Raw genomic sequence first — 19,540 nt, 5'->3', positions numbered from 1 at the left:
TAGTAGTAACAGTATCTACTTACAAAAGAGTAAACAGTACTGAATACATACATATCTCTCTATATATAGACATACATATACAGATATAGATATATAGATATATACTTGTGTACCTAATTATCTCAAGAATGCATGCTACAAGGAAGAGAAAATCGAGGCTTCAGAAAAGTAAAAAATAAGGTGCACATTCATTGCACCTTAAATTTTTAGATTAATAATATATACATGATTCTAATTCCTCCCCGTAAAGAAATGTGATCCTCAAGAGTCCCTAAAATTGGAGGCAATTCCACTTCTCTTGCCTTCATCACTACTTAACTATAACTTCCTTCTGGAGCTTGTGGTCTCCACACCTCTGGTTGACGGTTTGGAGAACATCTCTAAATTATCAGTGTGAAATAGGATTCTGCTACTGTTTGACAGGCTTTTCCTATTCCGATCCAAATTGTATCACATCTACAGTGCTGTGTCAGCAAATGTTCAACAACTGGTTGAGGAAGAGCTGTTGGTAGCAAATGCTGATTACTATGGCATAACGACAACAACCACGGCTATCAGACAATCTCTAGCTTGCTCCTGCGCCTCCTCCACATTTTCAGCCTTCTCTTGAGTCTCCTCTTGGACAGCATCATTTGGTTACCAACTTGGATTGGTTTGCACTATATCTGGCACATTAGTCTTCACTAATTGTTTGAGATCCCTGTAATCAGCCTACAGAGTCTGTATAAAGGAGCAATGAAAACAGCCAAGAAGAAGTCCTGGTAAATAGCCCTCCCCATCCTTATGAGATATGTCCCAAGACGCCCAAAATGCCTGAAACCTCGGATAGTATTATACCCTATATTTACTGTGCTTCTTTCTTATATATACACATTCATTGGAGTAATATTATATTAGGCATTGAAAGAGATTTGCAATAAAAATTAACAATAAAATAGAATTACAGAAATATACTATAATAAGATTTCCAGCATCATTACTCTTGCACTTTGGGGCCATGTTAAGTAAGACAGAGTTACTTAAACACTGTAATATAGTGATAGTTTTCCTGATACCTAAACAACAACTCTGATTATCATGTCATTTGGTATGACATTGGGCAATGCCTTTGGCATGAAAAAATAGCAGCTCATATTTCTCCCTTACTGATGACCTACCAAGAGTCTTCATCCTTTTTACAATGTGAGAGTCATGTTATAAGCGGGTTTTATCTACTATGTATTATTTTTAAAGACAAAGTTTTAGGTGTTCATAAAATAGGACTTATATATAATATAATTATGAGGGATATCGCTTCCCTACATTTATTAATATAGTATATTTTTAGCTAAAAGCAAAATAAAAGGCAAAAAGGAGAAAATATAACAAAAAGTAAGAAACATCAAATTAAACTTCATTCAGCAAACAGTAACTGAATTTGGTTTGTTAAAAACAAGTATAAAACTACAAGTATAATGAGGGAGACAGTGCCACATGTTGGAAAAGATCCAAGCTTTAAAGTTTGAACCTTGAATTTATTTATTTACTTATTGGTGAAATGGTTTTGAGCAAAGTTATTTAATTCTTTTTAGCCTCAGTTTCCTTGTCTATAAATGAAAATAATACTGCTTTTAATTTGATGGTGAATCTGAGGATTGATGATAATTAAGCAGGGTACCTATAATAATGACTACCTTATAGCTAGAGAATTGCTAGTAATGATCACTACCAACATTATTATTGCAAGCAGAGTCATTCGTACACTTATTAGAATGACTGAGTTTAGCATATATCGGAAGGCTCTTCATGTACTAACAACACAACCATGTTTACAATTGACACTGACTTATTTACAAATATCATGCGGTTGACTTAGTGTTGGCACGAGTCAGCACTTCACATGATCTTTATATAAAGAGCAGTCATTAAGTCTAGATGATTTGACATTTTGATGTTAATACTGAACAGTTGTATAGGCCCTGCCACCTTACTAAGCACTTTATGTAAATTATACCATTTCATGTTCACAAAAATCCTATGAAGTGGTCACTGTTATGACTCCCATTTTATAGATGAAGAAACAGAAGCTCAGAAAGGTTTTACAGTACAAGGGCACAATCCATAGCATAGAGTTGAAAGCTGTACCCATCAGAGTACGGAGCTCAGCTCTTGGCCAGCACATGTCACAGTCACCTCCTTGGAGGAAAACCGACAGCACTGTAAGCAAGAACTGCAGAGGTCTGGAGAACATTCCAGAAGCTGCTTTTCTTCTGACTGTCTGAAGTGTCACTGAGGCCTCCTGTGAACAGGAAATCTCACAACCCAACCTGGGGGATTGCGACTCAATCGTTGAGACCCAGTCTTATCATGCACGAAGTAGAGAAAATAACACTTACTTTAGAATTTGTTTTTAAGGATCTTAAGTAATGTGCCTGAAATCATAGTATTATTTTTCTCCCAACTCTTATGACCTCAAATAGTGCCAGTGTAATTTACTCTGAAATCTGAGCTGAAAATGAATGATATATGTAAATATACTCACTCTATCACATCTTAGGAATAATCTCATTCTATTCTTTTAACAAATACTCATTGTGTACCTACCATGTGTCATGTATGTTTTGAAGCTTGCCAATCCACAATGAAGAGAGAAGACAAAAATTGCCTCAGTAGACCTTAAGCTTTAAAGCGGAGAAGTAGTCTGTAAACAAATATGTTAGTACATCTCTAGTATGTCAGTTGTTGAGAAGAGCTCTGTAGAATAGAGCACTGATCTTTATAACTCCCCCACCCCAACAAACATGACAAAGAGTAATTAACAACAATAAATCCACTGGGGAAAAAATGCTTGGTAATGTTCAATCCCCTTAAAAAATGAAAAACAGTGAGAGTACATGGTGAGCTTGCTGTTGTTTCTTAGGAGACCCTTTCTGGCTCTGTGATTTCAACAACATGTATTGACCACACGTAATTACGATCTTACAACCCCACATACAACATGCAAGGACCTGGACAGGCAGCAACAGAGGGTGACTAGATAAGATTCATAGCAAAATGGGTCACGCAGCTAAAAATAGAGACAGGGTTGGTCTTGGAGCTGGATTTGACTGACGCAAGTTCAAAACCCACCTCCACTGCTTTTTAGCTAATGGGCTTGGAACAAGATAACTGTTAGAGCCTTAGTTTCATCACAACTGGGATAATACCAGCAATGTGCACTTCATAAATTGGTGAAAGATCAAATGAGAAAACACACATAAAGGGCTTAGTATCATAACCAGTACAAAAAAAAAAAAAGTCAATAAGTATTTGTCAAATAAAGAAATAAATCCATTCATTTAGTGATTTTGGATACTTTTGCTTCCACAGCCAGGATCCATTTATCAAGCATCTTTCCAGTAATGTTGACATAGTTTGCAAATACCTGAGACGAATAAAAATTTTGCTTCTTTTTTAATTTGTACTACAAATTTGTTTATTATCTACTAACCAGGAAATGCCAATCTTAGTGACCACACTAAGCTGTGTATGTTTCTCTGATGATACCATTGTGGTTTTACAGAGTTGAGCATTTAATTTCTGGGGAAAAAAATGCTGTTCAGTAAATAAATATGTTTTGGACATAACAGATCCAAAATTAATATTACTTTTTTAAAAACACAGTGCTCTCGGCCAAGCTTGGCGCACAAGACTTTTGTAACACATTACAGAGTGACAGGGGTACAAATATAAAGATTGAAAACTAACCCAAGGGTTTATGAACATTGAGATGCAGGGAAACATTGTAGCAATCCCTCTCTAAATAGTGAGTGTGCATGTACAGACATTAAAATTCAGGGATCTAATCATAATCTTGAAGTTTTTTCCATGTTTTTTTTTAAACGAGGCTCAAAATAGTAACTTTTCTAGTGTGAATAAAATGATAGCTTCTATAATTTTTTGCTTTTTAAAATTTTCTTCTTTCTCTTTTTTTGTCAGTATTGGAGATTGAAACCGGGGCATTTGCACGGAGCTACATCCCCAGCTCAGTTTTTCTATTTTTATTTTTAAACAGGGTCTTGCCCAGGCTGAGCTCCAATTTGTAATCTCCTTCCTGCCTCAGCCTCTGGGATTACAGCATGGGCTACCACACCAGGTTTAGCAAAAACTTTTTATAGCTAGGAACTTTTACTAAGGAGCGGCCTGTGATATACCAGGAAGATATTCAATTACTACTTCTTTTAAATTAGGGATCCACAACTGCAGAGCTCCATGACTCAGGTCCTTTATTATTAGAGTAGAAGTTGTTGTTGGGAAGCTCTAGGGCAGAAATCCTCTCTTTATCACAGAGCTAAGTTCTCCCTGTCCACAAAGAGTTTGGATTTTGACACACATCCTCATCTGTATATCTCCATATCTTTTTGGGAAGCTGGTGAGGGCAAATTTGTAATATTTACTTTCCAAAGATGGCCCAAGAGATTATTTTTTAAAAGTGAATATTAGAGCTCTAGGTTCCAGAGAGAAGGTAGTTCTACATGATAAGTTCTATCACAGAAAATGATTACCTTTTGAGGTGGAAAAAGAAAAGACACTCCTTCAACCACTCCTAGACTCAGCCTCTCTGCAATACCCATTCCATCTTTCTCCTCCCTCTTTCTTATTACAACTGTCTTTTTTCTTGAGGAGTTGATATCTGACAGGCGTATGTCTGAATTACTGTAAATGTATGCACTTCTCATATGTGAGGACACAAAGACATTTGAAATTGAACCAAAATTACTTCTGTGCACATTACAAAAGTGGACCCATTCTCACCTGTGACTTCCTTCACTATAGATCTCTTTGCAAAATAAATTCTAAAAATAAAATTTCTAAGATCTTGTGTGATTCTTAAGTAAATTATTGCCAGCCACAAGAATGAATTCGCCTGTTCTGTGTGATCAAAGCTTTGACTGATGGAGAAAGAAGTAGAGAGTGTTAAACTGTAATTGTACACCAGGCTGAAGTCCTCTGTATGAGCAGATACTTCCTTTCTAATTCCAAATGTTGAGTTCTTCTTATGAGTTGATAGTATTCAATAACCAGAATTATACTTATTTTTTCTTAATATTTTTCCAACAGTTTGCCTTTAAATTTGCATCGCTATGTAGCATAGCCAGATCGCTTGTGGAAGCACAGAAAGATTGGGAAGAGAACTGGAGTGACTTCCCTACTTTTCAGCCCACACTGTGCTGTGTAGATGTTCACTCGTGTTTCATTTAATACTTTTCAGGTTATTAGAAAACTAGCTACTCTGATGGACCTGATAAAAATGAGTTGGAACTTGTGAATGGCAGCTGGATTAGAGGACTGTGAATCTCCTAAATCCTATGGATACAGTGTGCTTCCCTTGATGTTTCCGCCAAAGCAAACTTTCTGCTGCAAAGCTAGGAAGAAGTACTAGAGGTGTGCCAGTACTGAGTCACTAAAATTCCTAAGTTCCAAACCCTGTTTGAAAATCATTGCAAATTCCTTGACATTGTACACCACTGAATCTCTGTTGTGGTGATGGTTGCTTTGCTTTGTTTTGGGTTGTTTTGTTTTGTTTTGTTTGCTATGCAGTCCAGGGTGGCCTTGAACTCACTATGTAGCTCAGGCTGGCCTCAGACTCACAGCCATTCTCCTGCCTCAGCCTCTGGAGTCCTGGGATTACAGGAGTGCACCATCACCCTGGCCAACACCATTATACTTTTATGACTGTTCTATCAACTCTGAAAACTGAGAAAATAAATCCCAGTGTCTGTATTATCAAGGATCCTTTAAGTAGAATACATTCACCTGGGCTCTCATTTTAGTATTTTAACACAGATTTGTGTATTAGATTAAGATTCTTATAGGAACTTCTTGGAATTTTGGCAATTACATCTTCAAAAGATTAAACAAACACAAACAACAGAATCGTTAGGCAATAAAATTGGTTATAGATTAAAAATAGGTGAAATTATACAATAGGACATGAATTGTGCCTTTGACTCAAAATGTCCTGTTTCTCCCTTCGCTACCTGATGGAACAGAGCTCCTACTTCAGCTATCAGTTGTATTCATCCTTTCAACTCTGCTCAGACACATTCTCTACCCGAAAAGGTACATAATATATTTCATTTACTTTGTATATATCAGCTCACTTATTACCCAAAATATGTTAAAATGCCCAATATGTTAAAAAATGCCCAATTTCATACAAAATTTTAATCCAGAGAAAGTAATATGAAAGTGGCCCTGAATAAAAACTTGGTTATTTAAAAAAATGAAGTGTAAGAGGGATCAGGAGAGCAAGAGAGACAGAAGAGAAAGAAGAAAGGACAAATCTCTGAGTAAAAGAGATATAAAAATATATGTATCAATTGCAGTGTATAGACCTTATTGGGATCTTTATTTGAATAAACTGTGAAGAAATACTCATGAGTTAATAATGGATATTTGCACATTATTGGATACTATTAAGAAATTAGCTTCTTAGGGGTGACACTGGTATTTTGATTACTTATAGTCTCTATCATTTGATTTAGACAGTAAAAATATTTATGGGTGAAATGATACAAAGTCAAGGATTTACTTCAAAGTCATCTAATGTATGATATGTGGTGTGGAGGAAGGAAAGTAACACACAGAAAAAAGAAGACCAATCACGTGTGAGAATTATGGAAGCCGGATGATAGAACTGTCATTCATTTATGATTTTATCAATATTATTTCAACATATGCATGGAATGTTAATAAAAATTAGCCACAAAATCTCATCAAATACCAAAGAATTGGTATAGTGGAAAGCACATGAAGTGAACACAAAGCAATTTAACTGAAATCAATTATCAAAAGACAAACAAAAAGACATTAGACAAGACTCAAATAAATGAAGATCTCTTCTGTGCTTATGTATAGAAAGTATAAATTCCATTGGGCATGTGGCATAAAACTATAATCCCAGCACCCTGGGAAGCTGAGGCAGGAGAATCACAAATTGAAGTCCAGTCCTGGATGACTTAATCCCTTTCTGAGATCCTGCCTCCAAGAAGAAAAGAAAATAATAACATAAAGAAAGGAAGAAAAGGCTGTAGGTGTAGATTGATATGAAGGCCTTAAGTTCAATTCCTAATACTGGGGAAAAAAAGTATGAATACCCAAAGTATTCTTCTTGGAATTTGAAAGGTTGCTTTTTTGAGTAAAGAAGGAAGAGAAAATGGCTAAGATTTACGAAGACAATGTTGAAGAAGAAAATGGGTGAAAGTGGACTGTTTATCCTATTGTCTTCATAATCAGAGGCATGATAGTGCTATTTTCAAGCAGACAGTGAGATATTGACACAGTGATAGACAGAACAATGGAACTGAAGAGAATCATGAATGAAATTTAATATGGAAACTTGACAGTTGATAAATAGGTATGTCAGCTCCATATGGAAAGGCCTGTTTATTCATTGGTACTAAGAAATTAGCAATCTAGATGAGAAAATATGCAAAAAGTGTATGCCCTTAGACTAAAGGCATAAACATAAAAAAGCAAAACTTCAACCTTTTTAGAAAATGGTATAGAAAAATCTCTTTCTGACACTAGAATATGGAGAAATTTCTTTAAAACACAGCAAAGCACACACCATGAAAGAATTGATAAATATAATATTAAGATTAAATCTTTTCATAGAAACGAACCATAAAGAAAGACATGATGTCAGCTCAGAAAAGATATTCTCAGTACTTAAAAGCAGAAAGATTAAGTAACAAAGTAATAAATCCTAAAAATCAATAAGGGGGAAATGACCTATAGCAAATATTTTTAATAAATAAATAAGAAAAAAATCAAATGTCCAATCAACATAAAATATGTTCAACTCTAGTAGGAATCAGAAAAAAAAGCAAGTTAAACATACCACTCCACACAAATAAGAGAGATTAAAAAAAATTCTTTACCATTTACCATTAATGGAAATGTAAATTGGTACAATTTTGGATTCATGTAGTGACTTGAATAGTAAGTTGAAGATGTCTGTATCCTGCTACCCAATAATTCAACTTCTAGAACTATGCCTTCTAGAAGCTGATACTCATGCACAAAGAGCCAGGGTCCAGGATGCCCACTGCAACACTGTAATTACAAAAGAAAATCATTTTTGAAAGCTGTCTAAATGTCCATCAACAGGCATGTGAACAAATGATTATTACATGGAATTCCTACATTAAAATACAGTATGGCAAAAGTGAATGAGTAATATCCATGTTCTGTTATAAATAAATCTCAAATAACAATGGACCAAAAGTATGTACAATCTTATTTATATGAAACTTAAAGCAAAATAATAATTGGTTTCAGATACCTATATATTGGAAAAAATGAGAAAATGGAGGCATGATGAATACCAAATTCAGGGTAGTAGCCTGGGAGAAGGAAAGAATAGTAAGAAAATGTAGATCAAGCAGTGAAAGACAGAGGAAAACAATGTACCATGATGCTTTCTTTCTTCAAAAAAAATATAAAATTACTAAAAAATACTAAAATTTGATGAAGGTAGGGATGGATAAATGGTGGCTTTATTCTATATGTCACTTTAGAATTGAGATTTTGATAATTATGAAATCATAGAATTGCCCATACTCCTTCAGACTCACACAAAAATGAAAATAATAATTTCCAAATATGATTTGGAAAATGGTTAGAAATTAGTGGAGGGCCAGGGATTTAGCGCAGTGGTGCTGCCACCTGCCTCATGAGCACAAGGCCCTGCGATCGATCCCAACAGTTCAGCCTCTGGGTCCTTGCCTTTGTCACTCATTACCCTGGCACCACACTATGCAACAGACACCATCTGGCACTTGGGTATCTAAATTACCCTGTAAGGAGCTGTTCACGTGTCTCCTGTACCTGATTTAAGCACATGCGCAAGGGCGCTGTGCCCAGCATGCGGAAATTCACAGGAGGTGTGGCCAAGATGTCAGAAGTTCTGAGGTACTGGTAAGAATTCTTTCTTTTATAGGCTTCTGTTCCATTGCTTATCAACTGCCTAATTCACTCCTGTTTAACTTAGGAGAAACCCATCAGCAGCAATTGTATAAAAACCTACTTTTCAAAACAATCCCTTGCCAAAAGGAAGGGAAGGGAAGGGAGAAGTTGTTCGAGCCATTTCTCATGAACCAATAGGAGGAGCCAACATCGTCACATATAGTGGGAAAAGATCAACAACTCATTATTTCATTTGTTTCACCTTAGGAATTTTCAAGCCCTCAGAAGTGGGAAAGGAATCTTGTTAATGTGGACTTAGCCCACTCCAATGGTATAATTGTAAACTTGATTTCATTACTCTGGCATAATTAAGCAGCTCCTCAAATTAGGCCCTATTTTTAAAATTACCTCAGAGATAATCCTGCACTCGTGCCCCTTGGCATACATGTGAAAGAATACAATAGACAGAAATCTAGTGAATTATTAAATCAAAACTATGATAAATCAATCTAAATTCAATTATAGAACATTGTTACACTAGCATGTAAGAGAACTACCTTGTTCAACCTTTAAAAACTATGATCAAATGGCTTTTGTAACTGAGAGCACTTGAAGAAATAAAATAGAAGGGAATATCAAGCAATCCATAGCAATATCACTTCTCATCTGAACATTGATTGCTCTGCTCTTTCGGCCCGAGGTCAGTGTCCCCAAACAATCTGCAGCCTGTCCTGTGTGTCTGCCATGGCAACATGGTTAGCCAGACACCGAGGTTTTTGTGAGGTGTGTGTGAGGATGGGGAGAAAGGCAGGGAGGCTTCGGGGAGGTCTCCAGGTGGAAAACTTTGTGACACACTAGATTCTGCAATTGAATGACAATGATTTATCTAGGTTTCCATAATACAATGGTTTCTGGTCACTCAGTTCATTTTTTAAAAGTTACAGTTGGTCTCAGAGTCCTGAACACAGACCTAAGCTCTTTTATAAGCATCTCAGACTACTTGCTGTCAAATAGACTACGAGCCCAAACCAACCTGGGTGGGTTTGAGCCTTCCGTTTCAGAATCGAACTAGTAGAGAGGAGGCACAGAGAAGAGTGGAGACTTACTGAGAAGGTCACTTGTCCACTGGAGTGATGGTGGTAAGTGCTTCATTTGTGTGCATTTATGAGGAAGTTATTTTTCCTTTCTTGTAATTTTTTTTTTCACCTTGGAGTCCTAGCTTGCCCTTCTAACAGCTTCAGGTACCCAGTGTCCTGGTGGTCACATAGCCATCCTAAAGGACCCCCAACCCATACACCAGAAGGCACAAGGAAAATGAAAGGCTCTGTCTTTCTCCTGAAACAGGTCTCCTTCAGAGCTTTCCTGGCACAGCTAAATAAGAGATAAGGCTTGGTCTGGGCCTTATGGCCTGATGTGTGTCCCACACTTAATACTTTAGATGGCCTGAAGGTGTTATTTTTCCCCTAGTTATACAGCTAAAATTATCTTCCTAGTCAAGGTCTAATAAACATATTAGCGATTCCCCCTCTTTTCTTATCTCTTATCATTATCCTCTACACAAAAGAGATGCCTTGATAATAACTTCTCTTAAAGGGGTCTTTTAGTGGCTCATTACAGTGAATGCTGAATCAAACACTTAAAAACAACAACTGAGTGGGCTGTCACTAAAAAAGCTTCCTCGGGACTCCTCCCTGCCTGTCCCAGCACCAGGCCAGGCCAGGGAGGGTTGCTCATTGCTGCAGTGACAGGCCCAGGCCCAGGACAACTTCAGCAGAACTCAAGAATGCTCAATTGCAATCTCTTCTTTCTAATGTTCAGCCACTTGCTGGCACTTTGCCTCCCCCAAGAAACACAGCACTGTGTTAGGAAGGGGCTGGGGTATAGCAATGTTAGGTCAGAAAGCGTCAACTTGATGAGCAAAAGTCAAACTGGTTACACGACACCCATCACTGGAACCCCATTCATGGCCAGGTCTTCCTGCTGCTCACTCTGGAACCGAACTAGGGCTCCTTATTTTGAAAGGTTGCATTCGTGACAGTTTTCAGCAGCCTTCTCTGCCGTTCCAGTCTGGCTGGTGTGGTTTCGTGCACTGCTTGGTAAAGGAAAAGATCCCAGTTTGGGACTTTAAAACTTTAGGAACAGAATCCTGGGAGAAGCCCTTGAATGACTAAGTGGGGATCTGCCAAGAAGGCACAGCTGGGACAAGATGGTAGCATGGAACAGAGCCCAGGCAGGGGACACCCCTGGAGTTTTATTCTGACATATTCCACAGAACAAAATCTTTGCTCTGATTTTCAGTATCATCACCAAAAATGGAAGTGACGGACAGTTGCATGTTACACTGAGAGGTGGCTTCTCTTGAGTTCCAAATAGGAATCATGCCCCTTTACAGGACAGCAGACGGATCTCACTGTCAAAAACATAAGTGTCCCCAAGGTATCACTCAGCCAAGCACACCTTGCCAAGGTACCATGTAGCTGCCCCTCACAACATGGTAGAAGGCACCTAAACCTTAAAGAGCTACCACAGTCAGTGAAACTCCTAACCTACTCTTCAAATCACTTTCACTAGCTAGATCTACTTAGTTTTATTTTGTACAGAAATCTGACCCCCCAAAAAAGTACTCTATAAATGAATAAAAAGCCACCTCCCTCAAGCGTTTCACTCAGTTGGCAGGAGCACTGAGCCATGCCACCCACTGCACTGCCACTTGCCAGTTTGCTAGCTCAGCATTGCCATCAGAAACACGCAGACTTCCAGCTGTTCCAAGAAAACCATAGAGCTTTCATTAATAAGGTGGAAAATAAGCTCAAGAACAGAGTTGGCTGTACAAATGTGCAGTCTCACCCAAAGTGCTATGGATTGAATTGTGTCCTCCTAAAATGCATCTTAAAGCCTCGACTCCCAACATGACTGCATTTGGAGATAGGGCTTTCAGGAGGTTCTACGGGTGGGGTCCCAACTGGCAGGATTGGTGGCTGTACAAGATGAGAAAGAAATCTCTTCCTCTCTCCAAGTGCATGAATCAGGACACCATGCTGAGCACACAGCAATAAGGCCGCTGTCTGTGTACCAGGAAGACAGCGCTCGTCAAGCCCCGACCACACTGGCACACTGATCTTGGACTTCCAACTTCCAGAACTGCTTAAGCCAGCCTATGTGTGGCATTTTCTCACAGCAACTCAGGCAGATAAAGACAGAAAGAAAACCATATTTTAGTTAATGCCATATGTGTAGGTGTACACATGAATTTTAAAATTAACCAGGGGGTGATTGAGTGAGCCACCTTGCTCAGGTATCTGATAGTTATTCCTGCCAAGTTTTATCTCCATGCATGGAGATCGAGGCTACCTCCAAACCATCTGAAAAGAGGGTGTGACCTCTGAAACAGGTTTTCAGATAGTTAATGTTATAATCCTGTGCTTAGCACCTATTATTTTAAAGAAGTTCACTGTCAGCTTGTGAAGTCACTGCAATAAACCTGGGCTTTAACATTGACAGCACATAATAAATAGAAGGTTAAAGATGACATCATGAGATCCCATCCAGTTCTCCGTTTTGATGGGCTTTTTTGATCAGTACTTCTGTAATTTGCTAGTTTCGAGGCCCTAAAACTGAACTGCATTCTTCAGTGAAATGATATCTAATTCAATTTTAATGACTAGATTCTATTCCTGTCCTCCGGTAACATAGAAACATGCATGCTAAACTCTTCACTGTGCTCTTGTATGTACTGGTAATCATTTTAATGTTGATGCTGACCCTTGAGAGAACAGCATGAGCAAGTGAGTCCAGTTAAAGAGCACCCTTAATAGAAATGCCAGGGACAGAGTGAAAGGCAAAAAAATAAGTCTAGAAAATACTCATTTCCGCAGAACAAATTGAAAGTGTATACCATATTAAAAATAGATTAAATTATTGGATCAAATATTGGGGAAATTCAAGCCATTGATTCCTTCATAGAAGATAAGATTGGTAATATTGACACCTAGCATTCAACCACATCAATCCTAACAAGTCCTAATTTATTCTAGTTAGGGAAATGCAAAGTAAGTTGAATGACCAATCTCTCTCCCTCTCTCCCTCTCTCTCTCTCTCTCTCTCTCTCTCTCTCTCTCTCTCTCTCTCTCTCGGCCCTGTAGTTATTTTATAATATGAAATAAAACATCTTGGTAGTGGTGAGTTGAAGTGTCCTGGGATCCAAAGTCAAAACACAGTGGACCCTTGAGTCATGACTGGCCTGACATATGAACAACTTGGGTTAGGACCAGCATGTTAGTTTTAACTTATGATCAAAGTCTTCTGTTACAACCTGAATGCCAGCTGCTTATGCTTCCAGATGTTTTCAGACACAGATTTAACCCTTAAAGAATTCTGGAAGGACCATTACAACATCCTTTTCTGTATGGGTTTAACTGAGAAATCTTGTCTCTCTAAGGACATTGAGATCTGCCTGTATATAGGAGAGAGATTTTGAAGGCTGTGTAGAGGAGCCTGAGCCTTCAATTGGCCAATTTGAGTTACAAACAGCCCTCATGAACTTATTGAGCTGTTAAGTCAAGGGTTCACTGTGTAGTAATAACACACTCTTTAATATTGCTTCAGAGTATTCTTTTTTTTTTTTTTTGGCTTCAGAGTATTCTTAAATGTTATAAGTAAACTTAAATTTCTCTGTATTTGAGTATATAACTCTATAGTTTAAATGATGTTATAGCTTGTGTCTAGATGTCCCCCAAAGCCTCAGGTGGTCATAGGTGGGGCTTTTCAGAGGAGAATGGATCTAGAGTGTGTGATACTGGTATTAAGTGTGTGATGCTGGGATCAAGGGTGTGTGTTTACTGATTTAGTCCACTGACTGATTTGGCATAGTTCTAGGAGTGGATAATGGAAGGCTCTCCCTTGGGTGTGAGTGCTACCCACTCTAAGGGTGGGTAGCCTGGTTAGAATGCAATGGACAGAAAGAGGGCTGCTGTGATTGCTGCTTGCTGCTTGTTGCTTTTGCTGCCTTCTGCCTGCTACAAGCTGTTTCTCCTCTGTGATGCCCCTCTACCATGCCACCCCACCTTGGAGATAGCTGATTATGGACTGAAACCTCTACAAACTGTGAGACAAAATAAACCTTTCCTCCTTTAACTGGGCATTCTGGGTAGTTTGTCTCAGCAACGAGAAAAGTAATGAAGACAAATGGGTATGTGCAAGTTCAAACAAGCTCCGATAAAGGCAGGTATAAAATAAATAGATTTCAATTCCACACACTGGTCATCCATTATGTGTCAAGGGATACATAGTGGCCCTGTAGATATACAATATACTTAGACTAAGATAATAAATTATTCATTTTCATTTTATTATCTCCAAATTCTATGCACCAGTATTCCTATCATAAAAAATTAAAATGAAAATGATGATTGACATGTCAGAAGCTTCCATACATTACCTTTCTAAGTTAACTTTCTGAGTTGAATATATCTGCAATACAGAATTTAAACATATCAGGATCTGCCCTCATCTCCCCTTTGTTTTTTAAATAAAGAAATCATATTCAAGGACAACTTTCTCATTATATAAGCACTCCTTTGGCCTTTGTATATCTGACATTGAAGAGGTGAAAACATGACTTGCTCAATGATTTTGAGTATCTAACAATTTTGTCCAATCTTAATATTCCTTGTTCTATTCCTGAAATTCTTTTGGAAAACTTTCACCAATTCTTGAATGTTCCATTTTGTTTTCATATATTCATTGAAATTAATTTTTGCCAATTAAGTCAACTACATTCCATTTTTATACTTACTATGAGAATTTTATATGCCTATAAGATAATTTTCTTGCCATAATCTATTATTCATATCCAATGGAGATTAAGTCAGGCCATGTGATTATCATTCCTCATTTCTTAACAAATTTGTATTTGCTGTAAGAAAAAATATTTCCCAGTGGTACATGGGATTCTCTATTAGGTTTGGAAGCATATTAAAGTCTCAATACAAAAAATAAAAAATTATGAGGCAGTGTATTCCTAAGAATATAATTCTAAATTTAATTTTTCAAATATTGAAACACCCAATAGAATATTTATACCACTGTCAGCTTCTTGACTTATCAAAGTGTCTGTCCGAACTTCAATACCAAACCCTTCTCTCTTCCAGTTCCTCTCCATAACTATTTTGCTAAATCATCATGTATTACGCTTTCCAGTTATAAATTATGGATAATAACAATAGTTGATCTTACTTGCTATATGTCATAGGTCTACTTGAAAATTTTATAGTATATTCTGTTTGAAAATAATTACTCAATTTTTCTTTGTATTAAGTTAAAACTTAAAATAGCTTTTAAAAATCTGAATACACCTGCATTCTGAATTTCTTAGAATAAATTATTATATATTATTGAAATTCTTGACAGGACTTTTAATCATCACATAATCAGATGATGAGTTTTATGAGTGATACTAAGAAAAGAAAATACATTTCCCTTTTTTTTAATCCCTTACCTTAAATGTTATTGAGTGATTAATATGATATGTATCTCAGAGTTTTTATTCCAATGGGAAGGGTGTAGGAACAGCAGAGGGAGAAGAAAGAAAAACTAAGAGCACAATAAGGCAAAGAATTCCCACTTCCCATGAGAACATTGCCTCCAAGGGCTAAGACACCAGAAAATACTAAACCCCCACTGGAGAGAAGAAACAAGAGTTTGCTCTTAAATTGACTTCAGGGCAGCCATGCCAAGGCAAATAAATCACTGCAAGTGAAATACTTTGAAAGGTAAATGGGCTTTAAAAATATTTGTGTAGGTTAAATTTTCTAATGAGTAGTATTCATTACTGTCAGATATGATAAGGGCACATGTCCATCAGGACCTGGAGATTTCCTCCAGGTACATGACTCGATATTTTTAAACTAATGCTGAGTGCAGGGGACACCCTGGAGAAATGTTAAAGAATGAAGAAAAATGAGCCAAGTTTAAACATGCTCTACACAAACCAGAACTGTAATTCATTTGAGTAGAAAGCAAATTAAATCCCCAAAGTTCTTAGAGTCTTTTAATCTATACATATTTTTTTATCAGTAAGTATTCTGGAATGATGACCACACTCCGATGCCTATCTGATCCAGCTACTCAAATCATAGGAAAAAAATGCAGATCAAGCTTCTACTTCCTGAGATCCCTGTCCTTGGCCAATCCATCTTCACAGACGCTGTTTGACTTTATATTATCATCATTGTGTGATGTAACCCTCCAACCATCTATAAAGAATTTCGAAGAACAACTACATGGTCTCCATAGCAGCTCCATTTTCTTTTCTCCTTTCGATTTAGAGCAACTTTTTGTAACTGAAGTAAAAAGACCTCAGGCCTCTCTCTGATTGAGAGTGAATGGAGAGGTTAAACATGGAAGACAAGTTAAAAAAACATAATCTAGTCATTTTCCTAAAATGTCCCTGGACTTAAATCTTTGGTCATAAATCACCAAGGGCCTCTTTAGTCTGTAAGCAGAAGGTCACCGAACCCTTATCAAGTCACCCAAGCCTTGGCCAACCAGAAAGATATTTCCTACCAAAGGGATTTATTCAGACATCTAAGTTGTGTTATGGGAATGTAAACCCCAAATCCCAAATTAATGGGCCAGCAGCACTGGAAAATTAAACAGATTATGATAGGATAAGAAGCAACTGGATTAAAGGTAAGTAAAAGGAAAAGCGCGTGAAGTCGCAGCTGGTGTGGGTTTGTCAGTCGGCCCACATTCCGGAAATGGGTGTGGCTCTGCCTCCGCCTCCATGCAACGACCTATACTGCTTTGGTCTAGCGGGTCTCTAGACCTGCACAGGATGAACTTTTCAGGACTCCCCGCAGGATATATGAAACCACAGTCGCCCTAGACCCAAAAGGGAAAAGGACCCTCAGGAGGTCCCTCTCCTCCAAGTTCATTTTTATAGCCCGCCAGAGAGACTCAGAAAGTACAGTACTGGACTAATCTAATACCATTAAGACTGCTAAATAGTGACTTGGCTGAAAAAAGAGAAAGTGAGATGGCCATTGATATCTTCTTCTAGGTTCACACTGGTCTTGGGAAATGCAATGAATCTGAAATGACTATTTGCAAAACTACCGTTGAAGTGGAACTATTTCTTCTAGCTTTGAAGAATGCCATTACCCATGATTGCTTCACTAACAGCTAATACAAAGAGCCGACTCCTTGCACGCTCACCATCAGCTGGTACTATTCTCTGAGCTTCCCATGTATTTATTTAATCCTCAGAATAACCCCAGTCATTCTGATCTCATTAATAAAGAAATGAATGTGAAATTAATTCCTTGAGATTTTAAGTAACCTTCCCAAAGTTATTCAGCAAGTAAAGTCCGAGTTGGAGTCCAGCACCGAGTAAAATGATTTCACATCCGCATTTTGCCATCTCCCTCCCTGTCTCCTCTCTTTCCTGAAAACTTGGAAGGGTGCCTGTGACCAACCACAGACAGCACAGTGAGGGCCAGCACGGTGCCTGTGTGAGGCAGGGACACGTTGGAAGGACAGTGCTCCTGGCTTGACTTCTCAGGGACCCCCTTGCTAGTTTCAGGTCATCTCTGCCGGCTACCCTGCTCTATGTAGATTCTCTGTTGAGAGACAATTCAAGATTATAGATACCACCAGGGCAACACACTGTGAGCCAACTTCAAATGAAGCCTGGATTATAGAAAAGAAAACCAGAAAGAACAGAGACCTGGCTGTATAAAATGCTCCTTGTACCACATCCCAGGCAATTAGGAACATATATCCCACCAGCACTTTAGTTCATGAAACCTCACAATTTGTATGTTATGTCTTAAACATTAAAATTAATTTTCCCTCCTTCTAATTTGTCTCTTTGGTATTGGGCTTTTTGAAGTTGAAATAAAAGACAGGAGACACACTAAAAAATGATGCTCAAAAACACTGAATCAAAAAGTTTCATTCCTTTTTTTCCTTCTAATTTGCCTAGCCTTTAAGCACAGATATTTTCCCCCTGAGTACGTCAACAGTCATTGAGGTGACTAAAATAGTATATCTTAGTGAAAAGCTATTTTTAAAATTACTTGATTTGGAAAACACCAATCATGATAATTTCATGGGACTTCTTAGCACACAAATTAAAAGTTTTAAATTACTCTGCCAGCATTTGTGAATTGAAATAATCTTAATTAGAAAATACTTGCATTGATGCATGTTTACCAGGTGTCTCTAATGTCTGCCCTGATTCAAATTTCTAGGGTTGTTTTATGAGTTATAATTCCAGCGGTCAGTAAGAGCAGTAATGATGTCAAGTGAGACCAGCAGTCTGAGGTACCAATTCTAGTCTCTCCAAATTCTGCCACCTTCACGGTCTGGGTCTGAGAATGACATGTACCTTCTTCTACCTTCTTTCCTTAGGTAAAAGCATTGTTTCATGGATCAAATGAAACAATGCACTTCAGAGTTCAGTAAGCCAAAGGCGCTGTAATACAACATGGTCTTAGCATTGTAAAACCAAATGTAGTGGGTGGCCACGTACCCCAAGCAGGAAATTGTAGAAGGAGCTGACTGTGCCTTTTTGTCTTTCTCCTGGACCTGAATAAGTCTTACTTGAGTTCACACATTTGAAAAATGAAAAGAAGTACGCCCACAAAGGATGAGGTGGGAATTACAAATAACATCTGCACGGCCTCTAGCAAGGCAGGCACAGAGTAAGTGCTCAATAAATGGCATCCATTTTACGTTAAAGTATTCATCTGATAAAGCCAAGTGTGGTAGTGTTCCAACACCCATTCTCCTAACAGCTGAGCACTGTTCTGCTCAGAACGGTACATCCATTAGCAGAGTCCCAAATAGACCTCTGCCATGGGCAGCGCCCTGGTTGTACCTCACTTTAGAACCCGGTGGGTTAGAGCTTCGCAGTTCCAGCCTTAGAATGTGATTTCATAGAACCTTCTAATGGACCCTCAATTTCACAAGACTAACACTACCCAGTGTGTCAACGCCAAATACAGGCGTTTTCCCAACTTGCTTTTAACATACGAACTTACTTCGGCTTTTGCTCATTTAGGGTCAAGGGTGGGGCCAGGAGAAAGGGGTCCGGAATAGCGCGAGAGAACCTGCAGTTGTCACTGAGGCTGTTCAGTGTGACCCCAGCGAGCAGCCCTTGAGAGCTGAGACCCCTCCCTGGCTCCAGCGCTCTCGCCAGGGCCCCCGGAGGCCCGGGAGCAGAAGGCTCAAGGGCACAGTCCTCCCGCGTGCAGCCTCGCCCCCCGGGGACCCAGCGTGCCCCCGCGGTCCGAGCAGAGGGAGTTAGAGGCGCGGAGCTGGAGGGGCAGGGCGCATGCAGCTGGGTTAGGCTTTTGCATTCCTGTTTGGCAAACGCACTTAGGCAAAACAGACTTGATGCTTACAATGATCCCAGCCCAAAATGGAGTGTCTCTGACTAGCAGGGAGGAGCTGACGCTGGCCATGAGGAAGCCCACCGCGGTTACGGCGATGCCCAGGGCCAGCTGCAGCAGGGCGAGCAGCAGCGGGAACCGGCAGCCGCAGCACGTCCGGGCCTCGTCCTCCCCGCACTCCTTAGGGGCCCCTTTGCCCTTCTTCGGCCCCGTGT

The 19,540-nt window shown here is 38.7% G+C and overlaps 1 protein-coding gene across 1 annotated transcript in view; it reads right to left on the bottom strand.

Moving 5' to 3' along the window:
* Sspn (sarcospan) overlaps positions 1-19,540 on the bottom strand; it is a 45,766-nt gene that overhangs the window by 14,229 nt on the left and 11,997 nt on the right. Inside the window, exon 4 of the mRNA XM_033765942.1 lies at positions 19,338-19,535. Coding sequence (XP_033621833.1) covers positions 19,338-19,535 — 198 coding nt within the window. The remainder of the gene's footprint in view (positions 1-19,337; positions 19,536-19,540) is intronic.

This window comes from Fukomys damarensis, unplaced genomic scaffold (assembly GCF_012274545.1).
Source record: "Fukomys damarensis isolate Sample0158 unplaced genomic scaffold, DMR_v1.0_HiC HiC_scaffold_19, whole genome shotgun sequence".
Classification (NCBI taxonomy): domain Eukaryota; kingdom Metazoa; phylum Chordata; class Mammalia; order Rodentia; family Bathyergidae; genus Fukomys; species Fukomys damarensis.
This window is presented reverse-complemented; position numbering and strand designations above follow the sequence as displayed.